Source organism: Nomascus leucogenys, chromosome 10 (genome assembly GCF_006542625.1).
Source record: "Nomascus leucogenys isolate Asia chromosome 10, Asia_NLE_v1, whole genome shotgun sequence".
In the NCBI taxonomy this organism is placed as follows: domain Eukaryota; kingdom Metazoa; phylum Chordata; class Mammalia; order Primates; family Hylobatidae; genus Nomascus; species Nomascus leucogenys.
In genome coordinates this window covers 34876691-34893777 of record NC_044390.1, presented here as the reverse complement: position 1 = coordinate 34893777, position 17087 = coordinate 34876691, and the positions used below count along the sequence as shown (strand labels likewise).

At 39.6% G+C, this 17087-nt stretch overlaps 1 protein-coding gene across 1 annotated transcript in view; it reads left to right on the top strand.

Moving 5' to 3' along the window:
• The window catches only part of KCNMB4 (potassium calcium-activated channel subfamily M regulatory beta subunit 4), a 67537-nt gene extending 50514 nt beyond the window's left edge, over positions 1–17023 (top strand). Inside the window, exon 3 of the mRNA XM_003259536.3 lies at positions 15574–17023. Coding sequence (XP_003259584.1) covers positions 15574–15742 — 169 coding nt within the window. The 3' untranslated portion in view covers positions 15743–17023. The remainder of the gene's footprint in view (positions 1–15573) is intronic.
• Positions 17024–17087: the final 64 nt, after the last annotated feature.

Here is a 17087-nt window from a genome sequence, read left to right as displayed (position 1 = left end):
GAAAGAGCAGAAAACAGGTTTCTGTAGGAATACCTGTGGCTATACTTTTTAGTGATTTTCAAATTCTTTACCATGTTTATTCTACCAATCTGATAGTTATTTGCATGTATTTTCTTGAATTTTGAATGTCACATGCTACCAGGATAAAGTTAAGCTGCTGGCACATCTAAGAGAAACTTGAAGACCGATAGGGTCTTTTTCATTACTCAAGTTTTAAAATTCTATTGTTGAACTGTAAGTCACCACTTTAATTGTTATGCATATTTCTGTATAGTATTTTTGTTCTCCAAACATATTTGTAATCAATTCATCATTTAGGAAAAGAGCCTCAAAATTAATTTAGCTAATTTTACTTTGCAAAGGCATTTCAAGATCTGTTTAATGCATTTTAACTGAGAGATATTGCTGGACAGACTACAACAAAATTGAATGTAAAAATTGAATGTACAGTAAAGTATTCTTTACTATATAATTTAGGGGTTAGGATGAATGATTCATTGCTAGCCTTGATAGAAATGCTAGCCTATTTCTGTCTTCCTACATGCAATAGCAAAATATATATAAGCTGCCAATTATTTAATTAAAAAAACTGGTGCGTAATACACTTTAATGAAATAGGCTTTTAACAATTGGGAATCTTCTAGAATGATGATATTATAACAGAAGGTAGCGCTTTCTTCAGAAAGACATGCAGTTGACTTTCCCTTCACCCCGGATATATTTTTCAAATCCTTTCTCCAGAGCTGCCAAAATAATGGTACAATACTGATGCTGGAGCTATAGAAAAGAAAATAAATTGTGGTGATGGGAGATTTTTCTTCACTGAGGATCTAATTACAGGGAATTGGACTTAACCTAATCAGACTTTAACGACAATTTCCTAAGAGTAAATTAGGGAACAAATTACTGTGAGATGAGTTGCAGAATCTTTTTCAGAGGTTTGGAGAAAGACAGAATGTCTGTTCACCTGTTTGGGCTCATTTAGTATTGGCTTAACCAGGCGCTGGCAGCAGTTCCTAGCATGCTGGGTCTGAAATTGGGACATGTATAGGAGCAGCAGCATTGGACGCTCCTCAAGGAGGACAAAGCACCTAAACAGGGATAGGGCAGGTGAGTTGAAGGAACAGGGACTGCTTGTGACAGTTGTTATACACACATTGGGGTTGGCTGGGCTAGATAGAGATCGATTAAAAGACGAAGCAGGAAGAAGAGCAGTAATGACAAGATGAGCAGTAAATGTGATCATTCATTCTTGGTAATTATCTGAAAATAGTTGGCACAGTCTGTAAAAACACAAGCAAATACACATGCCTGTTTATGCAAATACATCCATGATATTTGCAATTTCGAAAAAATATATGTGGCCTTTGGAAAAAACCTCCATGAAATCTAAGATCTTGTTCCCTGCCCGCTACCTTAATTTGCTTAACTGACACTCTGTGGCACTGGATTTTCACTTTCTTCTTTGAAGTCTTTTCTTATTCCACTAACATTTACTGAGCTCTCACTTCGAGCTTAGCAGGGTGTGATGCTCTTCTAGGTGCAGGAATACTGGGAAAAAAAAAATCCAGGTTCTTGGGAGTTGAGCAAACTCACTGAGATCACTGACCATTCTTTATGGGGGCATTTGTGGTTGAGCCATGGGGAGACTCAGCTAGCCTGTGTTGCTATGTCCCACTTCAATGGTCCTATCTAAGAAGCCATCTTGATTTTATATCAAAATTCATGTGGAAAATGTGCCTTGACTTCCTTTTAAATGCCTTATTTTGTCTGTGCACATCATACCCAGGATTGTTGAGATGGTAAGAAGATACATTGACATTTGGGGGGATTCCTTACCCACCTCATTTCCTTGAGAACCAAATTCTAAAGCTCTTGCCAGCCTTACAGACACCCAATGGAATCCCTGCTCATATGCATATTTTGGGTGCATCAGTATGTTTGTCATTTTCTCCCTGGAAACGGTTTCTCACACCCACGTTGCAAGTGTGTGATCTGTGATTATATCTCTTTTCTGTGTCCTCTTTGCCTGGAGCGAGGGCTGAGAACATGATTCAGCTTAGGGAAATGATACCAAATGTGGTTGTTAAAGTGATCTTTCAAAAAGCAGCTTTTTTATATGTGTGCAGTCACTATGCTTGGTGTAGCCTATGACTTCATTCGCCTGAAACAATGAAGCAGATTCTAGGATTTTAGAATTATGGTCTTGGACAAACCTAGAAGACACCTGCTTTTAGGCCCTTGGATATAATCTTATTTCATTTAAAAGATTTTGAAGATTTTGAGACAAAGGCGTGTGCTAACTTTGCTCTGTGATTAATCCTTCCAGTGTTTGTTGCCATCTTGATTTTATATCAAAAATCATGAGGAAAATGTTTCTTGACCTCCTTTTAAATGCCATATTTCATCTGTGCACATTGTACCCAGGATTGTTGAGATGGCAAGAAGATACATTGACATTTGGGGGGATTCCTTACCCACCTCATTTCCTTGAGAACCAAATTCTAAAGCTCTTACCAGCCTTATAGATACCCAATGGAATCCCTGCTCATATGCATACTTTGGGTGCATCAATGATTTTTGCTCACTGTGACTAATCCTTCCAGTGTTTGTAGCCTTTCTTATAAGGAGAACTTCTATTTCAGCTTTGTTAATTTGGCTTCACAAAGTAAAATAAGGGGCCCCATTGTTTTGTCTTAATCAGTGAAGGGAATCTGGGATGTCCTGATATAATTAGTCCTTTGATTTTTAGTCCTATCCAGCCCGGGCTTGCTTGAGAAGTCCCTTGTGTAGCCCTATATTATCAGACATGCTATATCACAGCAAGCACCTTTTGATGTTTAAGAATTAATTCCTCTAAGGAATTGTAAAAAAGAAAGATATTTTGAGCATTAACGTCCTAAATCAACATTTCCATTTTCTGAGGATGTTTCTTTAGGACTAGGCATCGCTGAGACAGAAAATGAGTTCTGAGAGACTTTCTTTGGAAATAAAATGGCTCACCCTTAAATTTCCCCGTTTCTGGATGAAATCTGATTTAATAATACAATATTGTTCTTCAAATATGAGAGAAATCATTGTAAGGAAGAATGTGGGTTTTAAAGAATAGAATGGGTTGGATAAATGTTTTTGTAAAATAGAAGTGAAAGGATCAGAAATCAGCAGTATAAAAACAATGTGAAGAACTGAGTAAACCATGCACTTGTTACCTGTGAATTTCTCTTTGCAGAAATTCTACCTCAATTTTTAAATTCAGAATTAAAAAAAAAATTCAAAGGATAGTTAATGAACAAAACTTTAGGAAAGTCAAACATGGTGTGGCGTAGGATTGGGGCTAAAATGAATATGCAGTTTAGAATTGCTAGTGACATTGTATCATAAAAGAGCTGAGTAAAGAAGACTTAAGAATCTTTGGGTACATTTGCACAACAGAGACATAGATCAATGGAACAGAACAGAGCCCTCAGAAATGATGCCGCATAGCTACAACTATCTGATCTTTGACAAACCTGACAAAAACAAGAAATGGGGAAAGGATTCCCTATTTAATAAATGGTGCTGGGAAAACTGGCTAGCCATATGTAGAAAGCTGCAACTGGATCCCTTCCTTACACCTTATACAAAAATTAATTCAAGATGGATTAAAGACTTACATGTTAGACCTAAAACCATTAAAATCCTACAAGAAAACCTAGGCAATACCATTCAGGACATAGGCGTGGGCAAGGACTTCATGTCTAAAACACCAAAAGCAATGGCAACAAAAGCCAAAATCGACAAATGGGATCTCATTAAACTAAAGAGCTTCTGCACAGCAAAAGAAACTATCATCAGAATGAACAGGCAACCTACAGAATGGGAGAAAATTTTTGCAACCTACTCATCTGACAAAGGGCTAATATCCAGAATCTATAACGAACTCAAACAAATTTACAAGAAAAAAACAAACAACCCCATCAAAAAGTGGGCAGAGGACATGAACAGACACTTCTCAAAAGAAGACATTTATGCAGCCAGAAAACACATGAAGAAATGCTCATCATCACTGGCCATCAGAGAAATGCAAATCAAAACCACAGTGAGATACCATCTCACACCAGTTAGAATGGCCATCATTAAAAAATCAGGAAACAACAGGTGCTGGAGAGGATGTGGAGAAATAGGAACACTTTTACACTGTTGGTGGGACTGTAAACTAGTTCAACCATTGTGGAAGTCAGTGTGGCGATTCCTCAGGGATCTCGAACTAGAAATACCATTTGACCCAGCCATCCCATTACTGGGTATATACCCAAAGGACTATAAATCATGCTGCTATAAAGACACATGCACACGTATGTTTATTGCGGCACTATTCACAATAGCAAAGAGTTGGAACCAACCAAAATGTCCAACAACGATAGACTGGATTAAGAAAATGTGGCACATATACACCATGGAATACTATGCAGCCATAAAAAATGAGTTCGTGTCTTTGTAGGACATGGATGAAACTGGAAACATCATTCAGTAAATATCGAAGGACAAAAACCAAAACGATGTCTCATATAGTGAATTGAACAATGAGAATCATGAACAGAAGGAAATCACATCGGGACTGTGGGGGGGGGAGGGGGGAAGATAGAGATACACTAATGCAAAGACGAGTAATGGGAAAAAAAAAATACATATAAAAACTGCACATGTACAAAAAAAAAATAAAAAAAAAAAAAAAAAAAAAAAAAAAAAAAAAAAAAAAAAATAAAGTTGAAAAGGAAATATCAAAGATGTATTACAAAGACAAAAAGGAAATTCTATAAAAAGGAAGGAGGCACTTCCTTAGGGAGGATGGATATTAAAATTGCAAAGTGTTATTAATGCTGTGGTTAGGAACAGCAGGTAGTGGTGGAAGTAGTGGAGATCTAGCTCGGCAAAGGCACGATGTAGGAAAAGGATGAAGGAAAGAAAAGTATTTCATAACGTGTGCTAATCTTTGGGCAGGTGTGTCTTGTATGTAAATGCCTGTCATAAAAGACAAACACTGAAAAAAGAATGAAAAAAGTACATCTTATAACTCAGATTGTAGATCTGAGTTATAAAATAGAATTAATAGAAAACAGTTTATTCCCTAGGTTATTTTTAAATACTTCTGTTGATGATTTAATTCTGAATGACTAACTGGGAAAGGGGATAGAAAACTTGTGCTAGTAAGGAACTGATTACAGTATAGGAGAGCGGTTTATGGTAGTGTGGCTTTCTGAATAGTGGCCCTCAAAGATGTCCACACCATAATCCCCATGGATTTATGTTATTTTACTTTGCTACCCCATGTTACCTTGTATGATAAAAGGGACTTAGCAGATGTGATTAAGGATTTTGAGATAGGGAAATTATACTGGATTGCCTGAGTGTGCCCCAAATGCAATCACAGGATACTTATAAGGGGGAGATGAGATCAGAGAGAGTAGTAAGGGATGTGATCAGGGAATCAAGAGATTAGAGTGATGCCAGGGAATGGGCCGTGAGCCAAAGAATGCAGGAAAGGATGCTGGGAAAGGCAAGGAAACAGATTCTCTCCTAGAACCTCCAGAAGGAACGCAGCCCTGCTGACACCTTCATTTTAGTCCAGTGAAACAGATTGCAAACCTCTGACCTCCAGAACTGTAAGAAACTAAATCTGGGTTGCTTTAAGCTACTAGAACAGCAATAGGAAATAGATACAGGCAGTAATTTGCAGATAGTTCTAAGTATAATTGACTTTTACAATGAATATCTATGAGCTTTTCTTCAACTTTGAGCTTTGAAAATACCACAAATTGCCAGGCGCGGTGGCTCGCACCTGTAATCCCAGCACTTTGGGAGACCGAGGCGGGCGGATCACGAGGTCAGGAGATCGAGACCGTCCTGGCTAACACAGTGAAACCCCGTCTCTACTAAAAATACAAAAAATTAGCCGGGCGTGGTGGCGGGTGCCTGTAGTCCCAGCTACTCAGGAGGCTGAGGCAGGAGAATGGCGTGAACCCGGGAGGAGAGCTTGCAGTGAGCCGAGATAGCGCTACTGCACTCCAGCCTGGGCGACATAGCAAGACTCCATCTCAAAAAAAAAAAAAAAAACACACAAATTTTAAAAGGTTCTGGTTCTATATCATACTCTTTGGGTTTTCAAATTCATTTCTTCAAGATTGGAAAAGTTGGACTTGGACTAGATTTGAGGTCACCTATGCTGTGTAGGGTTTTGTAGAAAACTGCTTCCCAGCTGAGTATGGTGGCTCATACCTGTAATCCCAGCACTTTGGGAGCCCAAAGATGGAGGATCGCTTGAGTCCAGGAGTTCAAGACTGGCCTGGCCAACATAATGAGATCCCATCTCTACAAAAAATTGTAAAAATTAGCTGAGCGTGATGGTGTGCACCTGTAGTCCCAGCTACTAGGAAGGCTGAGGTGAGAGGATTGCTTGAGCCCAGGAGGTTAAGCACTCCAGCCTGGGTGACAGAGTGAGACCTTGTCTCAAAAAAGAAAAAAACAAAACAAAACAAAAAACACTTTTCCCATACATACCCTCATTTGATCTTCTTAATGAGGGTTTTATTTCCCATTTTACAAATGAGGAAACTCCAAGGGTGTTTTTTGGTTTTTTGTTGTTGTTGTTGAGATGGAGTCTTGCTCTGTAGCCCAGGCTGGAGTGCAGTGCCGCCATTTTGGCTCACTGCAAGCTCTGCCTCCTGGGTTCACGCCATTCTCCTGCCTCAGCCTCCCGAGTAGCTGGGACTACAGGCGGTCTCCACCATGCCCGTCTAATTTTTTGTATTTTTAGTAGAGACGGGGTTTCACTATGTTAGCCAGCATGGTCTCGATCTCCTGACCTCGTGATCCGCCCGCCTCGGCCTCCCAAAGTGCTGGGATTACAGGCAAGAGCCACCGCGCCCCACCTTCTTTTTTTTTTTTTTTTAAAGAAGTTATTTTTCTAGAGCATTCATAGTTTGTTTTTATACAGTTAAGGTTCTGATCCATCGAGATTTTTTGGTATGTGTGGGGGGAATAAAATGGGGAGCCACTGTTTTTTTCTCCAAATGATGTGTATTGTCCCAACACAATTTATTGAATCAATAATTCATCTCTCCCATACGAATTTAAAATATTGAACTTTCACATCAAATTTGGAACTACAAAGTAGGTTAACAAGGTGAGAACTATTATAAGAATAATCTGTCTCAAACAGAAGAATGTAAATGTCTTCTTGTCTCCAGTTTATTTCTGCTTAAACCTTAAGTTTAAATGTTTGGACAGAAAAACACTTACAGTCCTCTATGAAATAAATAACTTGGTAACTCAGAGAAACCACAGACCAAATTACTCTGAAGAACAGCAATTCTTAAAGAAAACCTCACAGGAATTTCTGGAACAAGGTTGTCAGCTAGTTTTCGAAATCCTGCACTTCTGATGAAATCAATGAATTGAAAGTCCTCCTCTCTCGTGTGGAGATAACCTGTAACTGATCCAGGTTCCTGAGCAGCTCGAGGAGGTCGATGGAAGAGGAAAAGGATTTAATGTAAATTTAATGCAGTTTCTTAGATCTGATCTTAGAGAATATCTAACTAGGTTGAAAATTCTCTTTCCATTGTATTTTCAATGGAAGAGCAACAAAGGATTTCTAATTAATAAAGCCTTTTTATGCCAAGCTGACTTTAGAATAAAATTCATTCATTGATTTGCCTTTTTAAAAAAGAAAGTCATAAGCATCCTTCTGGTTTGCAGGTCTTGACGATTACCCCTCTTTATTTCTGAGAACTCAGGAAGCATCTCCGGCAGGGGTTATCTTTAATAGGCCCCCGATCTCAGGGTTTTAAGAATCACATTGGGAAAACCGACAGATGGATAAAAAATAATTACCACACAGTGTGAGTAAAACCTTTTAAAAAGTCTATTACTCTGGGAGCACAGAGCGGCGACGGTTTCCCCAGGCCTCTACTTTGGGAGACTTGGTTGAGACAATTACTTGACTGGGCTGCATCTGAAGGGACAGTCATCTTAATTAATAGGAAAACATTTGCCAAACCCAGCTACTGTAAGAATTTAATGCTGTTAAATGATAGTTTGTGGGATAAGTTTGGGGTATAACTTCTATTTGTAGTCCTAATCATGGGTCTAGTGTTATTGAATTATTTTTTTCCTTGCTGTACCTGAGATGCATATATAACACTTTATTTCTCCAAAATAACGTACCTGCCAGTTTTCTGGATATCCTGCCAAAACTGAATGCAAATTTTTCTCTCCAAAAACTGCAAGTTTGGGGCTTGATTTAATTTTCTCCATGAAGAATAGGCAAGCTTGATGAGCAGCAACTCTTGTACAATTAAACATTACTACTTAAAATTAACCTACTTTCAGAAAACAGCTAAGGAAAATGTAAGGCTGTTTATAACATTCATACATCTATAATCAGCCTTTCATTCATAGATAGGAAGCATCTGTGGAGCAAACCATAATCTTGATATAATACCTCCCTAGCCTTTTTTTTTTTTTTTTTTTTGGAGAAGGTCTCAATCTGTCACCCAGGCTGGAGTGCCGTGGCACAATCTTGGCTCACTGCAGGCCCACTGCAGCCTCAACCTTCTAGGCTCAAGCGATACTTCCACCTCAGCCCCTAAATAGCCGAGACTACAGGCATATGCCACCACGCCCATCCAATTTTTTTCTATTTTGTAGAGACAGGGTCTCCCTATGTTACCCAGGCTGGTCTTGATCTGGGCTCAAGCAGTTCTTCCTCCTCGGCCTCCCAAAGTGCTGGGATTACAGGCATGAACCACTGTGCATGGCCACCTCCCAAGCTTTTAAAAGCCCTTATCACAATATCATTGCTAGACCCCAGTGGGCAAAAATTGGCTCATGATGCTGTAGGGGACAAAAACAAACAAACAAGCAAAATACTTCTCCTTTACCTTTCAGTTTTAGTGGCTGGGGCCTGTGAATTAAACTGACAAAAGGTAAATTAACCAGAGAAAAAGCATACACATTTTATCAATGTTAATATTTTTATGAGCATGGGGCTTCACAGAAGTACATAAGAAGTGTTTAGACTCAGGGCTTGTCTACCTAACTTAGCAGGGAAAAGGGAGAGGAAGAAAAGTTTCCTATGGGAAGGACAAATGGCTTTTTAGGAGGACAAGTTAGTGATAATGTTTTTCTTTATGAGTATTAGTGGTCTTTCTGTCTTCCTCAGGGCCACAAAACTCCCCTGGAGAAGGGATTTACAGTAGCCTCAAATCTCAGAAGCTACTGCTTTTAGTCAGATAAGGGAAGATCCAAGAAAGCTTTGTTTAGCCCTGGTTGAATCTAAAATGTCTTCAGCTTAAGATAATCTTGAAACCAACGCTGGAGTTCTGAGTGGATCCCCACAATAGAGCAGTTCAACATAAAGAATACTGCAAAGATGAGCCGAGATCGTGCCACTGCAGTCCAGCCTGGGCAACAGAGCGAGACACCGTCTCAGAAAAAAAAAAAAGAATATTGCAAAGGCTGGGTGCGGCAGGGCACCCCTGTAAACCCAGCACTTTGGGAGGCTGAGGCCAGGGGATCAGTTGAAATCAGGAGTTTGAGACCAGCCTGGCCAACATGACAAAACCTTGTCTCTACTAAACGTACAAAAATTAGCCGAATGTGGTGGCACACACCTGTAATCCCAGCTACTCAGGAGGCTGAGGCAGGAGAATCGCTTGAACCCAGGAGGCAGAGGTTGCAGTGAGCCGAGATCACGCCACTGCACTCCAGCCTGGGCGACAAGAGCAAAACTCCGTCTCAAAAAAAAAAAAAAAGAATACTACAAAGGATCTCTGTGTTCTGGTCTCTGTATTCCCACTGTAATTTATAACATAATTTGATATAGCTTTTAGGTTGCCTTCCTATGATTGCATAGGAAGACAAGCACACTCTGCTGTTCTCTTGGCAAGGTCTTACGATTGCATTAAACAACAGCTAGACACACTGGCTAATTCCCCTTAGTAAGATCAGCTCAGTTATGCCAAAACCAAATCCAACACTTTTCTCAGTTAATTTTTAATATCTTTCAGTAGAAAACATCTTTTGAAATATTTTGAAAGTCATGAATCAATAGATCAAGTCAGATATTTTCATGGGTTGTGTTTTAATACAATCTCTTTCCAGAAATCCCATAGCATGGAGTTGCAAAAAAAAAAAAAAAAACAAACAAAAAAAAGAAACATTGAGGCCGGGTGTGGTGGCTCACGCCTGTAATCCCAGCACTTTGAGAGGCCAAGGCTGGCAGATCACGAGGTCAGGAGATCAAGACCATCCTGGCTAACACAGTGAAACCCCGTCTCTACTAAAAATACAAAAAAAAATTCAGCCGGGCGTGATGGCGGGCACCTGTTGTCCCAGCTACTTGGGAGGCTGAGGCAGGAGAATGGCATGAACCCATGAGATGGAGCTTGCAGTGAGCCGCGATCAGGCCACTGCACTCCAGCCTGGGTGACAGAGCGAGACTCCAGCCTGGGTGACAGAGCGAGACTCCGTCTCAAAAAAAAAAAAAAAAAAAAAAAACCATTGAATAATACTCGCATCAAGGCTTTCTAGATTACATATCGTGGTCAGTCACTTTTGCCTGAAAATCTATGACATAGTCACCTCTTTCACTTGTGGCATCTCATTTAAATATTTGTTTATACACTTGACATTCCTGTAGAAGACTTTCTGAGGCTCTCTGAAACCCAGCCTCAAGCAGAGTTATCTAGGAAAGATCACATGTCAGGTGTTCTTTGGTTTTCATTATAAAAAAATCATTGTGCCACCTCCATGTTGGGAATCTAACCTGATGGGACACTGTCACCCAGAAACATAGGACACTTCAGGCACCTCAGTGATTTGAGTCTTGAACGATTTGCTCTTCAGCCATTGTCAAAAACTAGGCTGAGACATTTGATATTTAAAAAGCGTTTTTAGCTGGGCGCAGTGGCTCACGCCCATAATCCCAGTAGTTTGGGGGGCCGAGGCAGGCGGATTGCTTAAGCTCAAGAGTTCAAGACCAGCTTGGGCAACATAATAAAACCCCATCTCTACACAAAAATATGTGGAGATCATGAAAATGACCTGAACAGGCCAGGCAGGGTGGCTCACGTCTGTAATCCCAGCACTTTGGGAGGCTGAGGTGGGTGGATCACAAGGTCAGGAGTTCAAGACCAGCCTGGCCAATATGGTGAAACCCCATCTCTACTAAAAATACAAAAATTAGCAGGGTGTGGTGGCAGGCGCCTGTAGTCCCAGCTACCCAGGAGGCTGAGGCTGGAGAATCGCTTGAACCTAGGAGGCAGAGGTTGCAGTGAGCCAAGATCGCGCCACTGCACTCCAGCCTGGGTGACAGAGCGAGACTCTGTCTCAAAAAAAAAAAGAGAGAGAAAAAAAAAATGACCTGAACATAAGTATCAATTAGGCAGCTTGGGAAATAGCTAGCTAAGTAGCATTGCGTTTCATATTTCATTTTTTTAACTATTAGAACTTTACACAATGCTTCTTAAACCGAAGTGCACATAAGAATCATCCCAGAGCTTCTCCAAAATGCAGATTTCTGGATCCCACAAACTCAGATGCTCATTATAGTAAATCAAGGGTTGAAAACCGGGGAACTGTACTTCAACAAGCACCGTTAAGTGATTCAAATTTGAGAAAAGCTGACTTAAGGGTAAATAAATAGTACAATTTAAAAAATCTTACAGACAGGGTTTCAAATCATTATTTTAAATTGTGTAATCCTGGGGAAACTAATCTTTCTTTACCTCAGCTTCTTCCATTATAAAGTGAAAATTAAAAATTACTTGAGCAAAGGGTCATTTTAAGGATCAAATGAGTCTGAATGTCCTACCACAGCACCAGGGGGATAGAAAGCACATAATAAATGCTGACTGTCATTATTATCACCACATATTTTCAAAACTTGACTCAGGGTAGTGCCAATGCTTAGGGAAGTTTTTCTATGGGTACCCACAGTATTTACTTTTCTTTTGTAGCCCTGACCCAGGGCTTAAAAGTGCTTTTCATTTGTGTTCCTGCATACTCCAAGAGAAATCTCTTGCTTTTTTGAAGTCCCTGGATACAGAGTAATTACCGCTTTTTTTGCTTATTGTCTATATATTCTTGTCACCATCCTGGTTTTATTATGTCAGATCTCATCAATGCCATTTATCCAGTTTGCCACATGTGGCAAACAGTGATTATTTATAAAGAAATTATAGTTCATTCCCTACCATATAATTATGGCAAATTGAATTCTAAGCCCAAACCCCTTTGCAAATAGTTTTTGGCTAAACAATCTGAAAACTACCCACCTGATAAAATTGGAGGAAACTGAGACAGGGGAATGCCTTCAATTAAGGCACTACAAGCCCAGGTTGAATGAGCTAGACTTTAATTAGGACACAAGAAGCAATTTAGAGATAATCTCACTAAATCAAAAAACTGAATGATGAGCGTGAGTGTTACTGTGCAGAGAAATGTTTTTCCTGTTGAAGGAGATTATGGAGCACCTTAGAGCCGTAGGAAGTGGAAACGGACAAGAATTATTTTTAAAGAAATGTGTACATTTATATATAACATTTCCACCTCAAAGAACGGTTTTGAAGTGATTACAAATTCAGTATGGCTAACTCAGGGACTGATGTTGTTTTGTCATTTAAGATATTAAAATAAAGTTTTACTTGAAGTGCTCTGGTAGGAGGTGGAATGCCAAGAAGTTTCTGAATAAAACAAATATCTGGGTCCAGCATTTTCCAGTTATTATTTTTCTCTCCTCCTCTTCTTTTTACTCACATTCTTTTTTGGTACATGTTCTTCAAACTGTGTTTCAGAAAATATGTATGATTCCCACCACTGTCATCTGGGCTATTTTTCTGGCTCAATTGCACAATATTGTGAAAGCATCCAACATCAGTTAAGAGTGACTGGAGTATGAATACAAACGAGGATCCACGCTGAAGCATTTTACTAGAAAATTAGTTGCAAAAACATATTACTTATGGAAATTGCATGCACATTTATTAAAATAATGTTAAAAAATCCAAGTCCCTCACCCTGAGTCCTTTTTCTTTTTTTTTTTTTAACATCATAACCATTTTTTTTTTCTTTTGGAGGCAGGGTCTCACTCTGTCACCCAAGCTGGAGTGCAGTGGCTTGATCGTGGCTCACTGCAGCCTCGACCTCCTGGGCTCAAGAGATCCTCCCACCTCAGCCTCCCAAATAACTAGGTCTACAGGCATGTAGTTTTTTGTAGAGACAGGGTTTCACTATGTTGCCCAGGCTGGTCTTGAACTCCTCATCTCAAGCATCCTGCCTGCCTGCCTCTGTCTCCCAAAGTGCTGGGATTACAGGCATGAGCCACTGTGCCCAGCCATCTTAACCATTTTAAAATGTACACTTCAGTGATACTAAGTAAAATTCACATTGTTGTGCACCCTTAGCCATTTTAATGAAAAATTTAAGACTCATTTTTGTATCAGTAGATTATGGAGGAGCATAATAGTCCTTCACAGAAAGAAGAAAAGAGCAACCTGAGAGACAGCGTTTACCTTCCCTCACACTTAGGGAGAGGTTTCTGACAGCTATGAGCACTGATGTACCTGGGAAAAGAATCATGGCAGTGCTGGGATGGAGATTTCAGACTCTGGCTATCCTGTGTCCTGACTCTTTTTAGACCTCAGCCTTGACGTTTTTAGACTCTAAGCATGAAGTTTCTTGAAAATTTGCATGGATAATAAGGCTGCAACAAAGGCAGGCTCCTCTTTCTCAGTAGCAACATCTATTTGTAGAATAGCAGCAATGACAATGTCATAGCCCTAATGGGCCTTACAGAGGAAAAGGATAGATACATAAATATATACACATACACTAATGGTAGCACAAGTCTTGGAGATAATTTAATGCTATAGGAATTCCAAAAAAAGGCACAATTTCTGAAAGCTGGGATGATTGTTGCCTAATTGTTAAAATGACTCTGCGTTTACTTAATATAAATTTTATTTGAAATACTATGAAATAAAACATCAATAGAAATCTTGTATTATGTGCAAAATTTGAAATTACACTGTGCATCAAAGGAAAAAATGCAAGGATTTTGTAATTTCAAAGCCAGTCTGTAAAACTATTTATGTTAATGGCACATGATAGCTCCACTATGAGTAAAAAGAAATACCCAACACCCTTTGTCAATCTTCAGGGAAAATGGGTTCTGAATTATGAGAGCTGTGACTAATGAGTGATTTTCAGAAATGCATTTCTGTGTTAGATGCACTGCCCTTGTGCTCTGAAGGCTTTGATGTTCTTAAGGGCAGTTGGACTCATTATTTTGCATTATTTTCATTTTTTTTCTGGAGGAAACATAGCTACTCTAGTGTAACAGGGCAAACCTTGTGGATGAAACGGAAATATCTTACAAAATGTAAACCTCTTGTATTAAAAAGTTAAAATTCCGGCTGGGTGCAGTGACTCAACGCCTGTAATCCCAGCACTTTCGGAGGCCGAGGAGAGTGGATCACGAGGTCAGGAGATCGAGACCATCCTGGCTAACACGGTGAAACCCCGTCTCTACTAAAAATACAAAACAATTAGCTGGATGTGGTGGCGGACGCCTGTAGTCCCAGCTACTCAGGAGGCTGAGGCAGGAGAATGGCGTGAACCCAGGAGGCGGAGCTTGTAGTGAGCCGAGATCGCACCACTGCACTCCAGCCTGGGTGACAGAGACTCTATCTCAAAAAAAAAAAAAAAAAAAAAAAAAAAAAAGTTAAATTTCCAGGATCTCTTCCTAATGGCCAAAGATTAAAGATTAGAGATCATGGCTTGTGAAGCACATCTCATCTTCACTTTCTATGAATGGGACCAATGCAGGAAATGAAAAATAGAGCCTCACATTGACAAGATAGAAATCTATTGCTAGGACTTTGCAAGATTTATCAAGAAAGTGGTCAGTGTTTTAAAATGATGGCTAATTTCACCCAGAAGCATGGAAAAAGGCACTCATTCAGCCATTGTCTGCTTATTAATAAAAACCTTTAGCTTACATAGTGAAGCCGAGTTGCCCTGAGAATTACACCAGCTGTCGTTCTGACTAAATTCAAGCAGTCGCTTTAACTGACCTTTTTTTTTTTTTCTGAATTAAGATCATTTGGGCCACACCTATGAGGTGAGGTCTAGTTCAGATTTGTTGGAGAATGCTCACCCATCAGTAATTTTTTGACTGATTCAAGCCCCTTGACCAATGGACATTAGAGGATGAATGAGAAAGTGGAATACATTAAGTAACTTGGAATGAAGAAAAATCATAGCATAAGAGATACATTTTTGACATTTTGTAACATGTAAATTATATTATAATTAATATGTAAATTTGCACCAATTACTTGACTCAAGAGCTCAAAACTCTGTAATGGGTTTGAAGCACAAAAATACAGTGTTTATAGTCAGAGTGCAGCCTTTACTTTCAATAATGGTTATTCCCTATGGACTGGAAAGCAAGTTTGGCTTTAGGTTGTAAAGAGTTTTTCAGTGCCAAGGCATTTGACTGCCCTTTCTTTCTTATTCTCCATTGTCTTGCAGACCAGACGATGTGCTTCTGCATCGCACTCATGACGAGATTGTCCTCCTGCATTGCTTCCTCTGGCCCCTGGTGACATTTGTGGTGGGCGTTCTCATTGTGGTCCTGACCATCTGTGCCAAGAGCTTGGCGGTCAAGGCGGAAGCCATGAAGAAGCGCAAGTTCTCTTAAAGGGGGAGGAGGCTTGTGGAAAGCAAAGCACAGAAGCTGTACTCATGGGCACGCGTCCACCTGCGGAACCCGTGTTTCCTGGCGCAGGAGATGGACAGTGCCACGACAGGGCTCTGAGAGGCTCATCCCTCAGTGGCAACAGAAACAGGCACAACTGGAAGACTTGGAACCTCAAAGCTTGTATTCCATCTGCTGTAGCAATGGCTAAAGGGTCAAGCTCTTAGCTGTATGGAGTAACTATTTCAGAAAACCCTGTAAGAAGTTCATTTTCTTTCAAAAGTAACAGTATATTATTTGTACAGTGTAGTATACAAACCATTATGATTTATGCTACTTAAAAATATTAAAATAGAGTGGTCTGTGTTATTTTCTATTTCCTTTTTTATGCTTAGAACACCAGGGTTTAAAAAAAAAAAGGTGAGGACATCTGGGTCTCATTTGCTTCTGCTAGGTTAAACTTTTACTTGACAACAAGGATTCTTGCTGAAGTCTGAACCTTACCATGTAACCCTCAGTTTCCACTATTAAAGAATATCTTTTGATGTCTGCTTGGAAAATGAATAGTATACTGGTAACTCAGTCTCCAGTCACCTCTGTGTCTCTTAAGCAAGAGATTCTAAAAGATTGGGAAAACATATCCTCCAACACCTGCGTTTGCCTAACCATTATTTTTCACCAGATTACTTCTTAAGAGAGGGAGGTGATTCTGAAGAAGGCTTCTATCTCAAAAAGCACTGGGCTTCTTTATTCATCTGTTCTTGTTGTTTTTGATGGATTTCAAAAAATTTGTGTGCAATACAATATACATGATGTGAAGGACAGTCTTCAGCTTAGTGAAACGCTGTTTTCATTTTTTCTTTTTGTAGGTCAGAAAAAAACACCAAAATCAGTTCAAGCATTTTGATTTTTTTTTTTCTTTGTCCTTGCCTTGATGTTACGAGTATTAAAACCAGGAGGATTGCTGCCATTGTTCAGTTTGCTTGGACAAACCTGGAGATGCAACCCAGCTCACATCATTGCTACTGATGAGCTTTCTGTGCCTTTATCTAAAGTTGATTGAGAAGACCATATTTCTTTGTATCTGTTTATAAACTCAAATTCCAAGTATCAAATCGCAGGTCTCAGTGAACATCAAACCTATTTACTACATAGAATCAAACCTTTGTTTAGGTGAGATGTACATCGTTAGTGGAGGAACAACTGACCACATAATTTCATTTGTTTTCTTCTGATACGCTTCAGACATGCCTCTATTAGAATAAAGATAAACTGGAATTTAAAGACAAGTTCCCCTCAGTTATTTCCATGGGGCTGTAATATATATATATATGGAATGATGGTTTCC